The sequence below is a fragment of the Carya illinoinensis genome, chromosome 5, assembly GCF_018687715.1.
Source record: "Carya illinoinensis cultivar Pawnee chromosome 5, C.illinoinensisPawnee_v1, whole genome shotgun sequence".
NCBI lineage: Eukaryota > Viridiplantae > Streptophyta > Magnoliopsida > Fagales > Juglandaceae > Carya > Carya illinoinensis.
In genome coordinates, this window is record NC_056756.1 from 33,486,217 (window position 1) to 33,502,665 (window position 16,449).

The following is a 16,449-nucleotide window of genomic DNA, read 5'->3' on the forward strand; positions in this document are numbered from 1 at the left end:
CAAGCCACACCAACAGATTGGTGATTCCAAAAAATCATCATCTACATATGATGATGCGCTCGATGCCATAGGTGATCGATATCTCAAACTAGTGCACAAAATTGTTTAACCAGCAAGCAAGAAACAAATTTACAGAATGTATACAAAGACCCCTTTTTCGAACTAACATGCAACAAGAAATGTATAATGGTGAAAATGCTAAAACCCAATAAACAAGTATAATGGTCAAGTGCCAAATTTTAAGCCCGCATATAAATAACAGGCCATTGTCTAAACTTGGAAAATTAAACATGCATTAATCATGAGTCTGATGCATTAATCAGAAACTGAGCAATAGAAACACTTAGCATGGTAAATAAAACACAACTTTCTCATGTCCGCGTAGATCTGGTAGGATCTTAAGAGGATGGTTCCAACTACATGTTATTCATTGGAGAACTTGCCGACTGCATTGAACCAACATGCACTACCTTTACTTTTTTAGGCGAAGATAAGGGCCCCCAAAGCACTACCTTCCATGCATGATCTTCTCCCCCACCAGTTTCAAGTGCAAAACACTTTCAACAACAACAACAAATGATCAAGTCTCCGACCCTTTCCCACGAGTATTTTTACATTATACAAACTAGTGCACAATATCCATTTCCATCAATAATTCCATCAAACAGTTGATGGGCCAACCAAAATACAAGGTTACAAAGTTAATGGAGAATCAGGTTTTCCTCTCTCTATCGTAAACCCCATCTGTAATGCAAGATACGATTTTCCTCCAACAACTTACATACATAAAATTCAAAACAACAAAAAACCCAACTCTATGTCTCTCATCTACTCAGAAAATAAAACATTGAGGCTGTGCGAAATACTTACCGTGATGTAGCTACGATGGAGATGAGTTTGATACACGCATGCACGTATGTCTTCGAATGAGCGATTTCGTAGATGTCGTTTTCTCCAATATGGATTTGAACTACAGATCGGGCTTAGAGAGAGAGGGCTAAGAAACTTAGATAGTGAGAGAGGGAAAGAGGGCTATGGAAGTGACAGAGGGAGAGAGGGCTCGCGGCTCAGACTTGTGAGGAAGACCAGATCTGCATGTAGGAGAAGATAGGGCGAGAGGGCAACGGAAGTTCAGATCGGGGTCAATTTTCAGACTTAACAGGGGAGATCATCGCAGAGGGAGAGAAGGCTCGAGGCTCAGACCAAATTTGGAAGACGGAAGGGCTGAGGTTTTGGGAGGGAGAAATGCATTAGGGCTCAACCGGGTGAGGGTTTGCAACAGAAGGGATGGAAGGGCTGAGGTTTTGGTTTTGGGAGGGAGGTGAGGGTCTATAATGGAAGGGACGGAAGGGCTGAGGGTTTGGTTTCGGGAAGGGGGTGAGGGTCTGCAACGGAAGGGACGGAAGGGCTGAGGTCTGGGTTTCGGGAGGGAGGTGAGGGTCTGCAACGGAAGGGACGGAAGGGCTGAGGTCTGGGTTTCGGGAGGGAGGTGAGGGTCTGCAACGGAAGGGACGGAAGGGCTGAGGTCTGGGTTTCGGGAGGGAGGTGAGGGTCTGCAACGGAAGGGACGAAATGGCTGAGGGTTTGGTTTCGGGAACTGGGTGAGGGTCTGCAACGGAAGGGACGAAAGGCCAGAAATCAGATCTGAAGGGACAGATCTAAAACCGTGACGTGGCTACCAAACCGAGTTCACCACGTCAAGGAGTGCGGTGTGAAATTAGTAGACCGACTTATAAGTAGAATTTTCCTTGATTTAAACGGAAACTGAAACAGCCCCCAACCCCAAGGTTGCGCCCAGGCTTGGACTATGAGGAAAATCGCCATCGCACCTCTCACAGCTTCACACCCAGTTCAATGGCGCCATCTCAGGAAGGAGCTCATTCTCTCTCTCTCTCTCTCTTCTCTCTCTCTCTCTCTCTCTCTCTCTCTCTCTCTCTCTCTCTCTCTCTGAGTTCAATATCCAAGAATCGTGTCTTTACTTTTAGGATCATTTCCTCATTCAGGAGGTCCGAGGGTCTTACAACAACTGTACACCTCAATTCTTAGCCTCACTCGATGCTCTCCGGTTATGTTGTGAGAAACTATAGGACAAGAAAATTGGAGTTGATTTGTTGAATATTTGGATAGGAGGCTCAGAATTGACGGCATTCTTGAATGCAGTATAATTTATAATATAAAATGTGTACACAATGAAGGAGATACAAGTAAAACAATAATAGTCTAACATAACGAAGATGGTCCTGAATACTGTCTCAAATGAATGATAACTTCGTGAACACAACACATTGGCGCCCTTTGAGCGAAAAGGCAAGGCAATTGTTTATAATTTCTCTTTTTTAGACCTCTATATATTTCTCTACGATGGCAGATAAGGTGGACTTGGGCACTGCACCAATCACACTCTTTATTTTCTCCATTCTTGAAAATAGTACGGTTGGAATGCTTCTTGTTCCATCCTTGGTGGCATATTCTTTCCTGCATATTCTTTTCCTAAATCATCAATCACTCGTGCAATCATCCTACATGGTCCACACCGTGGAGCCCAAAAATCCGCTAGAACTGGGTTGTCACTTGCAATGACAAGGCCATCCCAACTTGAATCTGTCTCCACTTGAACTGCAGATTTCAAGCATGAGTAGGCCTTGTTATTCATAATTATAAAGAAAAGCTGGCTTGTAATTAAAAAAAATAATTAAGATATCACGCAAATCCCTCGATTTTATAGAACTTTCTTTCAACAAAGGTCATAGCAAGCTAGATCAACCTGAGAGAGAGATCCTCACTTGAGACGGCACCGTTGAATAGTGAGCGGAGCCGCTAGAGGCGCGACGGCAATTTTTTTCGAAATCCAAGTTTGGGCACGACATTGGAGGTTGGGGGGCTTTTTTGTTTTCATTTAAATCTAAAATGGAAAAGGAGAGTACTGTTTCGACTTGGGGCTTAAAAGTTGATTTATGGAAAACTCTTGTTGCAGGCCACTTGCGGACGGATTCACGCACCAGGCTGACGTGGACATTAATGAAACGGTGAGTTTTATCTGAAGCGGGAAGATGAATTTGACAAACCGGCTGCACTCCTTTCGTTCTTCACTTTTCCCACATTTTTCGTTTTTCACTTCTACTCTCACCTCTCAGCTCTCATCCTCATTCTGCACCGTTTCCCACTTTCCCAGTTTATCACTTCTCCTCTCACCTCTCACCTCTCATCCCCATGTGAGCAAAGGGAGAAAATCCTCCCCATCTCAAAACCCCTCTCATCTCTGAAGGTCGAATTTTGCTGCGGTAAGCCGGATTTCCTTACAGTAGATCTGTGCAGTTCGGGAAACCCTAAATCATAATAGCTCTCTCTCTCTCTCTCTCTCTCTCTCTCTCTCTCTCTCTCTCTCTCTCTCTCTCTCTCTCTCTCTCTCTCTCTCTCTCTCTCTCTCTCTCTCTCTCTCCTGCTTTTGGTTATTCGATCGTTAACATTGGTTATATATTGATGTTTTGCTTAATCGATCTGTACTTGGCCTAGGGTTTTCTGTTGGACTTGGCCTAGGGTTTTATTTATTTGGGATTTTCTGTGTTTTTGTTGTTAGAAGCCCCTAATCTGTTCGAATATGTTATTTAGGAATGCTGTGAGAAAATTAACATGATTTGTATACATTTTATCGATCTGTACATGCTGTTGGACTTGGCCTAGGGTTTTATTTTTTTGGGTTTTCTGTTTTTTCCTTGTTAGAAGCCCCTAATCTGTTGGAAGATCTTATTTAGGTTGCTGTGAGAAAATTAACATGATTAATTGTAAATTTTCTCGATCTGTACATGCTGTTGTACTCGGCCTACGGTTTTTTTCTTTTTGGGTTTGCTGTGTGTTCCTTGTTAGAAGCCCCTAATCTGTTCCAATATGTGTTTTAGATTTGCTGTGAGAAAATTAACATCATTTTTAGTAGATAATATCGATCTGTACATGGTGTTGGATTGTAATAGGCAACTTTTTTTTTAATTTTTTTTGGATTTGAGGAATTGTTAGAAGCCCCTAATCTGGTTTTAAGGATACCCATGGATTTGGATTTGTTTGGATTTGTTTTTAGTCCTGTGAATTGAAAGCAACAAAAAGTAAGTTTGATTTCCAATATCCAGCTCGAGTTGCTCTGTTTTTTCTGAATCCATTTGGGTATTTTCCATTTGTGGTTGTTTTATCTTTTCACATATAAAATATCTTGTACTATTATGAAATATATATACATATTTAATACTTGATTCATTATTTGATGTAATCGAAACCGCTTGATTTTGCATCGAGTAAAGGTGTCTGTCCATCCATGGCTTAGAGGGGAAGAAAAAAAATAATTACAGTAAAATGAATGTGTTTGTGTATATAAATAATATATAAATAGATAGATCGTATTGTAATAAGAACAATATGATGAGAATCAATCACTATAAAGTAAGCTTTAAAATCATTGTCAGGTGGGTGAGTGGGATTGGGAATATGGGATAAAGATTTGTATCCAAGGCTTGAGGCCATACGGTTATGTTATAAAGTTCAATGATAGATGGTCCCATGAGTTTGGCCCTTCAATCTTTTTAATATGTTCTCTCATCAATAATCTATACGCCCACCAATATCTTCGTTCTTCATATCAATTACATTTTCTGTTTGAAAATATTGTAGCTTAGACTGCCACTTCTTGAATTTTTAGAAATAATCTGTGTAGTTTTAGAATGTGTATGTCTCATACATTCCTTTAAAACAATAGTGATTTTTTTGTAACTTTTTTATAATCAAGTTTACTTTTATAATGTCTTTGATATTAGAGATTTGCACTTCCTAAACATATATAGCATTATTTCTTGATTTGTTTAGAATTATAAAAACAAATCTCGACTTTACAAGTTACTTTTGTAAAGTATGTGCGCGCTGGGATGTGTACACCATCATAGTAGATGAACTAGTTTATTTATGTTTAGAGTTCCATACTTTCTGCATATAGCAGTATGTGAAGTGAAGTTAAGTTTTCATTTTTACAAGATACTTTTGCAAAGTATGTGTGCACTTGGATGTGGATACCATCATAGTAGATGCACCAACTTTTGCTAAAGCATTGAACACACCTTTACACTTCACTTCAACTTGGGGCACACAGAGACTAACTCCTTTTGCACTTGATTTTTAAGGATTAAACTCAGCTCCCCTTCGGCTGGATTAAACTCAGCTAACCTTTTGAAGTGCAGCGAACCATCTCACCTTTTTTTGAGTAAACTCTCTTGTAAAAGAAAAAAAAAAACCTCTAAACCCCAACAGAAAATAATGAATGAAAAACACTATTTTTTTTTAGCAACAGCATACTGCATCGTTGATTGGGAACATGTTATCTGAGGGAGATAAGGTATCATCGTCAGTTTCTTCATCTTCTATTTCATATCATACTTTGAGAAACAACCCAATTTGCAATTGTGGGTCACCTGCTTCACTTAGAACATCGAACACGCCAAGAAATTAGGGCCGATCCTTCTTTGGGTGTTCAAAGTACAATACAAAGGTACAAAAATCGATTATTGTATACTTTTCCAGTACCAATTTCAAATTGACTACATGTTTTGATAACATTCTCAATTGTTTGTTTGTTTGTTTGTTTATACAGGGATTACCAAATTGCAACTTTTTCATATAGGCAGATAGTGGTAAGGAAATAGAGAATGACCTTATGAAAGTAGAAATTGAGATTTTAATGAAGAAGGAAGAGCTCCAGAAAACACATGAAGAGTTGCAGAAAACACATGAAGAGGTTTGGAAATTATTGCAACTGTTTCGAAGAAGAGAGAAAGAGGTTCGAACAAGAGAGGAAGAGGTTCAAAAAATGATGGAAGAGGTTCGACATTGGATGGAAGAGGTTCGCCTAAGAGATGGCGAAATTGTCAAGAGGGAGGTGGAAGTCCAGCGTCAACACACACATATTCGTATATATTGGGCAGTTTCTATTTTACTTTATTTGTACTTGATACGATCGCATTGAGTACCTTTAGAAATCTGGTACCTCAATAAACCAAATCTGGACTTCCTTGTTCAGATTTGGTTTAGAGTATTTTGGGACGTTGTGACATCTGTGCATAAACTGTGTTTTGTATAAATCTGTGGCTATGTTAAGTATTTTGGAACTTTTGGGACAACACTTTTGAATAAGTGTTGTGGAATGTATGTGGAAATTGAAGTTTAGGGTTCTGGACAGGTCTGGCTATGAAAGTAGAAATCTGAAAATTTTTTGTATAAGTCTGATTTGGTTTAGAGTACTTTGGGACTTTGTGACATTTGTGCTTGAACTGTGTGTTGTATAAATGTAGATATATGTTGACTATTTTGAAACTTTTGGGACAACACTTTTGTAAAAGTGTTGCAATTTGTGCCATGGAAATTGATCTTGAATAAATCTGGACAGGTATGGCTAGTTTAAACCAAATCTGGAAATTTTGAGTATGTGTATAATGATGGACAGGTTCGGATATGCTGAATGTGCTGTGTTGGTAGGCATAAATCTGGAAATTGTGCCCTGTTGCTGGATATGCTAAATCTGGAAATTGAGTGAATGAACCATCCAAAACCCAACCCAGAAATAGCATATATTGAACATATTTGAACAATGGAAATTCTATTACTTTCCTTACACCCGAGAAAGAAATTAATGTTACAAGTCCATAAGTCAATACACAAACAAGTCCATCTCGGCTCCCACTTAGAGACATGAGCAATTTACTAACAAAACCTATAGAAGCCGTATAACATATGGGTGATCTTTCGGAAATTGGTTGCTATACCTGAAGTGACCAAAACTGGTGAAGTGATAGCAATAACCTGTGAATGGCTTGTACAACAATTGAATGCAATAAATCCGGGTACCATGCAGAAAAATATTTGTCAATCACATGGGATAGAATTCACAGTATCCATCAATTACATGAACCCCTGAAGTAAATAAGCTCTATATATATATCAAACCATAATTTACAACAAAAGTCCACCCTATGATAAATAATTACAACAGCTTCAATACACCAAAAATAATTACAACTTCTCCACCCATCAAATGCCTAATTACAAAAATTAAAGTCCAAAAAAATTTAATGTTGATGATTACAAAAATAATATATCCAACCATCAAAAAATATTTACTCAAAAGTTGGATTTGCCTCAGCCTATCTCCACTAATCTTGTTCATTCCATAGTGCATATTGGTGGTTTAAGTTGAGCTGGTCGACTCCCCATCATTCTTCCCCTTAATCTTCATGGCTTTGTACAAAATAAACTGAAATCATCAACATTCTCAAACTAGAAAGCAAAGCACCCAATCATTGAATGTGCTCAATCAATATCATAAATTAGGATCTTTAAAGCAAAATATGACATCAAAGTATCATGTGCCCAGAAAACATATATATATATATATATATATATATGTATTAAACTAAATATGTGCAAAATTCAGTGCAAAATTCCCACAAGCTAGCTGAAAATCCTCAATTGAATAACACTTCCTTCACATGCTAAGGCATATATATATATATATATGAATGTACTCATACTCCACCAAACCAGCAAGTGTATTTTTTCCACAAGTAGATATCTTGAGCATCATGATAAAACATTCAATGTGCAAAAGTAAATGCAAAATTGCCATAAGTCAATGTTAATTATTTTTTCTCAATCCCACTTAAATTATGTGCATAAGCATTCGAGATACAAACCCCGTAAAGTGACCTATTGCCACGGTTGTGTCCCAGGCAAGCTATCCGGCTGGGTTCCATCCAATCGAAGTTGCATCTGTCACACGTATAATATAATAGTTAAAATTCAAACGAACATCCTCTAGAAAAAGTGTACCTATTTACACAGGATGTAACATTTAGTTTGAGATGACAACAATTAAACTAAATCATCTTAGACTTTCTTAAGTCTCATTCACCGTAAAGTCTAACTCAGTGGTACTAAAGTTCAACACTTTGGTAGCGTTTTGAGGAGGCTAATAATACAAAATGCAAAATATTAGTAAGAACTAAAGTTTAATCTTGAGAAATTTTTCCTAGCATTAAAAACCCAAGTGTAACCTGAAATGTGACACTTTGTTGTGTCCCAACATCTGTGGAACCAAATAAATTCCTTCTAGTTCCCACAATTTCGCCTTCTATTCCATGCAGCTACAAAGGAGAAAAATAAACCAATTTGTATTAAGTCATAAAGAACGCTTAAAAGTAAAACACACATAAAGTTCAACATTTGTAAGTGGAAATTGAGAATGGTTAATTGAGTTAACCTGTTTACGTTTTCCTTTCTGAGTAGCCTTCTTTGTCGTGGGTTTCAAATGTTCAATCATGGATTTTTTCCTGAGAGATCGCGATCTGCCTTTTCCTCTCACTACATGGGGACTCAGTACATATTTAGAAGTGGCAATTGTAGTTTCCACGACAGTTGTAACATTCACCTTTGATGGTGGCTTGTTCGTGCGGTAGCCTAAGTTCATTGCATGTAACTTAGCTAGCATATCCTCCGTGTGCTCATCACATGAAGATGCATTTGTGGATACTTCGTTGCATTTCTTGATGATACGTGAATATCTGCTAACTTCAGGTCTCTCATCAACCCCATCATAACTACTTCGTATAAGAGTGTAAGTTCTCTTTATGTCTTTCCGCCATCGATCTAGTATGTACTTTTCTGGCACTGATCGAACTTTGTTAAGTCTCATAATGCCCAATACGTGCCTACACAATACCCCTCTCATCTCAAACAAGGCACATGAACACTTCACCTCACATTCAGCCTCATTAAAGTAGACCATGTGGGTAACCTCCTTGATGAAATCATTAACACTCACTTCATCTTCTACATTGTATGTTGCAATTACACCATCCTTCCGGTGTAGAGTTGGAAGAGTTGCAAGCATCTCTATTACTTCTTTTTGAACTTCTCTAAATTTATTGCAAGTGTATATGTCTTGAAAAATCTTCTCAAGTGGAGAGGGAGAGACGACGGAAATTGTAACAATGAATAACTGGAAGTCCGCCGCACTTTCATTTTCAATCTTCTTCCTCAATGCATTATCAAACTGATCGACAAACTCTTTTAAGTTTGTCTTAGCATGAACATACCCGTCGAAAAAAGCGTTCATACTCTCGCTTCGTTGGGTTGTACTCATTCCAGCCCAGAAAACATCTTTCATGAATACCGGTGCCCAATACATACGCTCAGCGTATAAACTCTTCAACCAAGCATTATCCTGCAAGTTGTACTTCTGAATTAACACTTCCCAAGACCCCTCAAACTCCTCAACTGTGTGAGAGTCATACACACAATTTAACAACCCAGTTTTCAACCTAGTTTTGAATGCACTATGTGAACCTAGCTTCTCAGGCAACTTTTTCAAAATGTGCCATAAGCAGAATCTGTGTCAACTATTTGGAAAGACAAGGCTTATTGCATTTTTCATGGCTCTATCTTGGTCCGTGATAATAGCCTTGGGAGCTTCACCGTCCATACAATTACACTAAGTCTGAAATAACCATGTAAACGTTTTTGTATCCTTAATAGAAATTAAACCTGCGCCCAACAAAATCGACTGGCCATGGTGGTTTACACCAACAAACGGTGCCAACGGCATCCCATATCTGTTTGTCAAATAAGTCGTGTCGAAGGTCACAACATCACCAAAATATTTGTAGGCTGCCCTACTTCGTGCATCCGCCCAGCATACATTCCTAAACCGTCCGTCATCATCCATATCCATTAGTGAAAAGAATCCGTCATTTTTGTATTGCATCCGCGCAAAATACTCACGGAGGGCTCCAGCACCACCTTTCCCAAGTCGAAGGTGGCGTGCCTTGTCAATATAATTCCGACAGTCCTTTTCATTGAATGGCAAGTTCTCAAACCCACCCGCTTCTTGCACAAGAGAGGCAAAACTCTTGTTCATTCTTATCCCAACTTGATCATTTATGTCTAACACTCTCTTAACGGACTCGCTCACTTCTCTATTGCAGCGAAAAAATCTCGACTTTTTTGGACTTAATCCGTGATTATGGGAATTATCTACACCGTTCACCTTGAACACACCTCTTTCTAACGTCACATTTATTCTTGCCTTACAGTCTGTCTTTGATGTCGGACGTGGCTTGGCAACATTTGATGTACGGTTACGTGCCATCCCACCCTGAGCACAACCCAATGTGACATATCTAAGGCTCTCATCCTCAAACCTATGGCTCCTCTGGGTCATTATCCCAAAACCGCATTGTTGCCCATATCTTTTATAATAAGACAGTAAGTCCTCTTCAGATTTAAACACCATCCCCAATTTTGGCTCCTCAACAATATCGACCCCCTCAGTCTGGGGCAGCATATCATGTGATATGCTGCCCCAGACAGATCATCACTCCCCCCATTAACAGTATCCATACTTTTTCCAGTAGACTCAGGTGTGGGATATTGGGTTTCATCAACATGGCTTGAACTTGCAGAGTGTAAACCAATCGAAGGGTTAAGATTCGAGATAAATGGGGGCAGCGGATTTCCCTGTAGTTTACACTCACGAAATGAATTAAATCAATTTCATACATGGTTAAATATAAGTACAAAATCTGCTCGAATGAATTTATCACCTGACTAGTTTGTGAATTTGCACTGGCTTTAGGACGCTCGAAAAATGGGGGTAACCACGCATTTGGCATTGGTGGATGGCAACCATGCATATAGTTTGAAAAATCCGGGTAACATGGTATTGGTATCACCTAGGGATTATGAAAAAAAATATGTATTAATATAGCCTCATCAGATTTGATTCTCAAGCTCTTAAATTAGTACATAAATTCATCTTCTCTTGGTTTAATTGAGATTTCACCTGGGTTGGTAGATTGGTTGAAGGATTTGTAGTTGGAGACGTCGATCTCAGTGGACAGAATGGTATTGTTATCATCTGTGGAACAAAACCAGTCATGATGAAGTCACTTTCATGAATTTTAAACATGCTCAATGAGTACCTGGGAGGGAGGATTTGTGGATGGATTTGTTGTTGAATCTGCTGTAGAACGTGTTATAGGACATGCATGATCATTCCCTTTCTCCATCTAAACAAAGCATTAGAAAATTAAAAAACTTTCTTCAGTATAATTTTATTCAAAGGCAATAAAGTAATTACAAATAATAATAAAGCTTTGCAACGTGTTCTCTGTTTTGTAAATTGGAATCAATCATCCCTCCTTGGTCGTAATTATGAATTTTAGATATTAAAAAAAATAACTAAGTTCAAATTGTAAAAAAGCCGGAAGAAAAATGCTAGTATGCTTCGAAAATGTTCAGTAAAACATAACTTACTTACATGTATATCTAACAAAGTTGATGAATTAAATGACATGCCTTTATACCCAAAAAAAGAAATTTGGTACCTCAAGCATGCACTTCGTATATGTAGCAACATAATAATATAATATTATATATTGCAGAAAATATATTAATATTTTTTTTTTCAAATACACAATATATTACACCAACATTCAACTAAATATATTTGCAAATACACATTAAATCTGAAAAACTACATTTCCCCCAAATGCCCATCAACTAAGCATCATGGACTTGAAGCATCTCTATTACTACGGAATGGCTTGTTCGAACACGCCTTCTGATGCTTTTGGATAGACACCGGTTCGTCCTTGCATTTGTGATATGATTAAAATGTCATAGATAATTTATTAAAAATGCCAATTAAATTTTTCCATTCAAACTCTTATAGGTTTATATATACACATATATACAACTCATGCTAACGGACCTTCTTCAACTAACTACTTAAATGACCATTGTGACATGCCACCACCACATACGTAGTGCTACATGATTTATTATTAAAAAATCATGAGCATAAAAAAAAATAAAAAAAAAAACCAAAATACTTCAAAACATAAATGTGTCAAAAAAAATTAATATTCAGAGAAAATTTCAAATTTAGATTTCCTCATCAAATTATATTTATAAAAGCATTAATAAACCACGTGACACCACGTAGTGATGCCACGTCATATATATGATCAGCACTAAGGTTCATAGATATATGGCTTGCTAGCATTATAGCTAATACATATAAATTATGGAAGTATTAGCTAAATTGAAGTAATAGAAGTTATAATTTCAGTTAAGAATACAAAAAATTAATCCACCATCGATCTCATAAATAGATTCTAACTTAGTTAGCAACAACTAGCAGTCATTTATTACTAAATTGTTCCTATTGGATGGTGCAAGCACATGATTTGGATTTAAGACATAAGAGTTGCCCACATTGTTAGCCATTGCCCCCAAAGTCAGATTCCTTTCTATTCACACCCTATTCACCTTCCTTTGATGGAGAATATACTTAAGTTCTCATTTAAGCATTCATATAATATTCAAAGTATTTTGTTCTCATTCTCTTAACAATAACAAGAGTTTTCCATAACATTAAACCAAACATATAGTTAACCATTCCATAAACCAAAGCATTATGGGGTCCCTGAGGCTAGATCTTTTCTCGGGATAATTCTTTTGACCGGTGGGAATAGTTTATGGTTAAGAATTCAGCTTCAGTTACAACCGACCATTGACATGCATGAACTTGGGAAGATAATAAATTAAAAAAGCGATGGTTTTTTTTTGTATAATATCTTACCATAAGCTAAAGTCTAAACAATATTTGCCTTATATAAAAAAAAATAATAATAAAATTTTGTTTCACCATGTCCATTTGTACTCCATATAACTCTATTTTGATACTCCATGTAACTCTGTTTTCAAAAGGCAAAGCCAAATCCTTCTTTATTACAACAACCAGGAACTAAATGCAGTTAAATAAAAGAGTTTATACCTTTCCAGGAAGTGGTCGCACAGAGGAGCTCGTTGTGCAATTGACGTCGTTGCGCAAAAGAGGTGGTTGTGCACTGGAGGTGCTCGCGCAGAGTTGGTCGTGTAACAGCCCACTAGAAATTCAATTGTGAAATTTCTATTAATTTTAGGAACCTCGTGAAGACCCCATAAGTTTTCACGAATCCATTAATCGTATAGGTTTTTGTCTAACTACATAGTTAGTGTTATTATTTACTATGGTATCAGAAGTGTGTTTTTGATTATTGGAAATAGTTAGAAGTGTCAAAATGTATTATGGTTTGTGCCATTAGACTCGGGGGGTTATTTAAGGTCTTATGGCGCAATAATATTTTTTTATATTTTCGGACAAAACGTCTGTTCAAAACTGTAGATATTATTGGATAAAAATATCTTAAGCTAATTTTGTGGATATTATTGGATAAAAATATTTTAAGCTAATTTCGTGGATATTATTGGGTAAAAATATTTTGAATTGATTTTTGTAGATATTATTAGGTAAGAGAGTCCTACACTCCACTCTCACTCCGGGTAAGAGAGTCCTACACTTAACTCTCACTTCAGGTAAGAGAGTCCTACACTTAACTCTCACTCCAGCCTCATCTCTTCCATATTTCATCCATAAGTATCTCCAGCCACCTCTACCCACGAAATTATTTTCATTTATACTTTCCATTAAAAGAATATCAAACACTCTCTCTCGGACAGCTTTTAGGTGTTCTTTTGCATGCCCATTTCGAAAATTTTGTAAGTATTTTATCATAAAGTCTCATTCATATAAGTTGTTCCTTTTTTAGTCTAGTTTATGTGGATATCTTATTTGTCCCATTTGAAAATTATTTGGCCAGTCAAATATTATGTAAACTATAGAAAGATCATTCTAGAAGATAAACTGGAGAATATGTTATAGTTTGGAGTTTTTGACTAAGCTAATGGATAGATATTGGTCCGAAATTTTTATGGAGTATTGTTAACATGTATATATGACTATTGGTTGAGGATTTTTGCATGATTAAAGGTTTTGATGAAATAGTTTCTTAGATTTAGAAACTTAGAAACTGGAAGAGGAAAAATAGTTTCTGTTTTGAGAAAGTTTAACTCTTTAGTGGTCTAAACCTATTCCAATGACTTTGATAATTTTATTGGAGGATCCTAAGCATCTTATATACATGTTATATTATTATTTTGAAGATATTTGATATTAGTTTCAAAGATATGAAATTTTATGTAAAGAGATATTCAGATAAGCCAAAGTGTGGATGTTCTTGGCTAAATTTATGTTTTGGTTAATTTTTAACCATGTGATCTTGAATTAGAAGCTTATATATGTTTTAGGATATCTTTTTAAACCATGTAATGGTTTGGTTTGAAGATCACATATTTATAAGTCATAGATCAAAAGGTTGATCAAAACAAGTTGGAAACAAAAATCAATAGAAATAGCATATGGAAATTTTGGTCCTATAGAGTTTTAATAGTTGTGATTAATTTTAAATTTTTCTAAATTGATATTTGAATTGAGGATAAAATTTACATGATGCATGTAAATTTTGGTGACTTTTGGAGTTAGTATGCAAAATCCTTAAGTTATGGATAAAACGGTCATTTTCTTACATGCAGAGAGTAAAATGGAAATTTTACTCTTTAAGATAGTATTTTCTATATTTCAATTTATTAGTGATTTAGTGATAACTTTTAGAATCACTAATTACAGTTCCTCGTGATTGCGCTTAAAGTTTTATAAGAAACGCGGAGATCGAAGTAAGTTAGCTTTTAACTTACTAGCAGTCTACTGTATATGTGTGCTAAGTAAAGGAACTATAGTGTATATATGTGTGTTATCGTATATGTCATGCCATGCCAAGTTATCACGTAATTGTCTATTATACAGAATTTATTCTGTCATCAATTTTTATCTGTTACATAATATATTATGTCATGTATTACTGTACCTTACAAATACATCATGCTAAGTATACCATCTATTACATGTATGTCAAGTCATGTAATATTTACTGTTGCAAGTATGTCATGTTAAATATGTTGTCTATTATATGTTATGCCATGTTACGAAACGTTTCTATCTCAAGTTGGTCATGTATTTCAAGTTATGTTCAAGTCACGTTATGTTACGTCAGGGCTTCAGTCATTTCGTATTCCAGTCACGTTTCATCTTGATTACTTATGTATGGGGTCATAGCAATTGTGACGCATACACTACGTGAGACACAACAATTGTGACACGTAAAATACATGGTGTCACAACAATTGTGGAGTATGTATTTAAGCAGTTAAAGTATAAGTTTTCGTAGAATACATTGGGCCACAACAACTGTGGAATATGTATTTACACCTAGAATACATGGGGCTACAACAACTGTGGAGTATGTATTTTTCATGTTAAGTCAAGTTTGTGTAAAATACATGGGGCCACAACAACTGTGGAGTATGTATTTACACGTGGAATACATGGAGTCACAACAACTGTGCAGTATGTATTTTTCATATTAAGTCAAGTTTGTGTAGAATACATGGGGCCACAACAACTGTGGAGTATGTATTTACACGTAGAATACATGGGACCACAACAACTGTGGAGTATGTATTTTTCATGTTAAGTCAAATTTCAGATCAAGTTCATGTCAAGTCAAGTTCAATTCATGTTTTAATTTAAGTTATGTCAATTATGTTATATTGTACGTCAAGTTATGCTTTAATTACTTATGAATTTGATTATGCATTTATGCTTTTACTGTCATCCATGCATCATTAGCTTGTGTGGAAGTTTTTTTTTAACTTACTAAGATTTGTAATCAAATCTCATTTTGGTAGTCCCAACTACCATTCCCTCTGAATGGTAGATCTTGTTACAGGACCTGAAGGAAAATCAGGAGCTGATTAACTAGACACAGTTGACTAAGCGACGGTGCGACGTCAATGTTAATATAGTAGTTAACGCAAATTACTACTTGTACAATGGAGTTGCATTTCTAGTACTTTTTGGATCATAACCATTTTGGACTAGTGTTGTGATCTGTTCAATGGGTCTTTATGTATGAAGTATATTTTAAGCATTTGGGATATTTTCAATTTGGTGCATAGTATTGCTAAAAAAAAAAATTATCCGCTGCGAATATTGCATAATGTTATATGCATGTTAGGAATATTGCATCTTATATGTCATGAACGGGGGTAGGTAACCTTGTGATGCATGTCTCGACGCTTCAAATATTCGTCCGATCCTAAACGGAATTTGGGGCCGTCACAGGGTGGTATCAGAGCAATACGTCTCTAGGCAGTAAATCCACATTTTCTTAGGAAATGCACCAAACATTAGGCTTGAAATTTTAGTCGTCAGTAGGCTTGAATTTCTTAAGGTATGAAAGGTAGTATGTGGTTTTAATACATATACTCGTGTGTTTCAAGAAGGGACACATGACTCGTGATAGAATGCCTCGGAATCCTAAGGGAGATAACAATCAAGAGGATCAGAATTTCCCGATGGATGACGGATTAGTTGAGGTAAACATAGTTAACGTTGATCTGATTGCAATTGATAGTAGTATT

The 16,449-nt window shown here is 36.5% G+C and overlaps 1 protein-coding gene across 1 annotated transcript; it reads right to left on the minus strand.

The window, feature by feature from the left end:
- Positions 1-7,734: 7,734 nt before the first annotated feature.
- On the minus strand, positions 7,735-10,246 carry LOC122310278 (protein FAR-RED IMPAIRED RESPONSE 1-like). The gene is made up of 6 exons (XM_043124162.1): positions 9,571-10,246; positions 9,027-9,303; positions 8,288-8,942; positions 8,082-8,171; positions 7,940-7,996; positions 7,735-7,797 (listed from the first exon to the last, which is right to left on the minus strand). Exons 1-6 carry the CDS (start codon positions 10,244-10,246, stop codon positions 7,735-7,737), a joined length of 1,818 nt encoding a protein of 605 aa, XP_042980096.1.
- Positions 10,247-16,449: the final 6,203 nt, after the last annotated feature.

Coding starts and splice junctions, on each gene's coding strand:
- LOC122310278 (XM_043124162.1), bottom strand. CDS start 10,246: ATGACCCAGAGGAGCCATAGGTTTGAGGATGAGAGCCTTAGATATGTC. Junction 7,997..8,081: donor AACAAAGTGTCACATTTCAG/GTTACACTTGGG, acceptor TTGTATTATTAG/CCTCCTCAAAACGCTACCAA. Junction 7,798..7,939: donor CCACTGAGTTAGACTTTACG/GTGAATGAGACT, acceptor TACGTGTGACAG/ATGCAACTTCGATTGGATGG.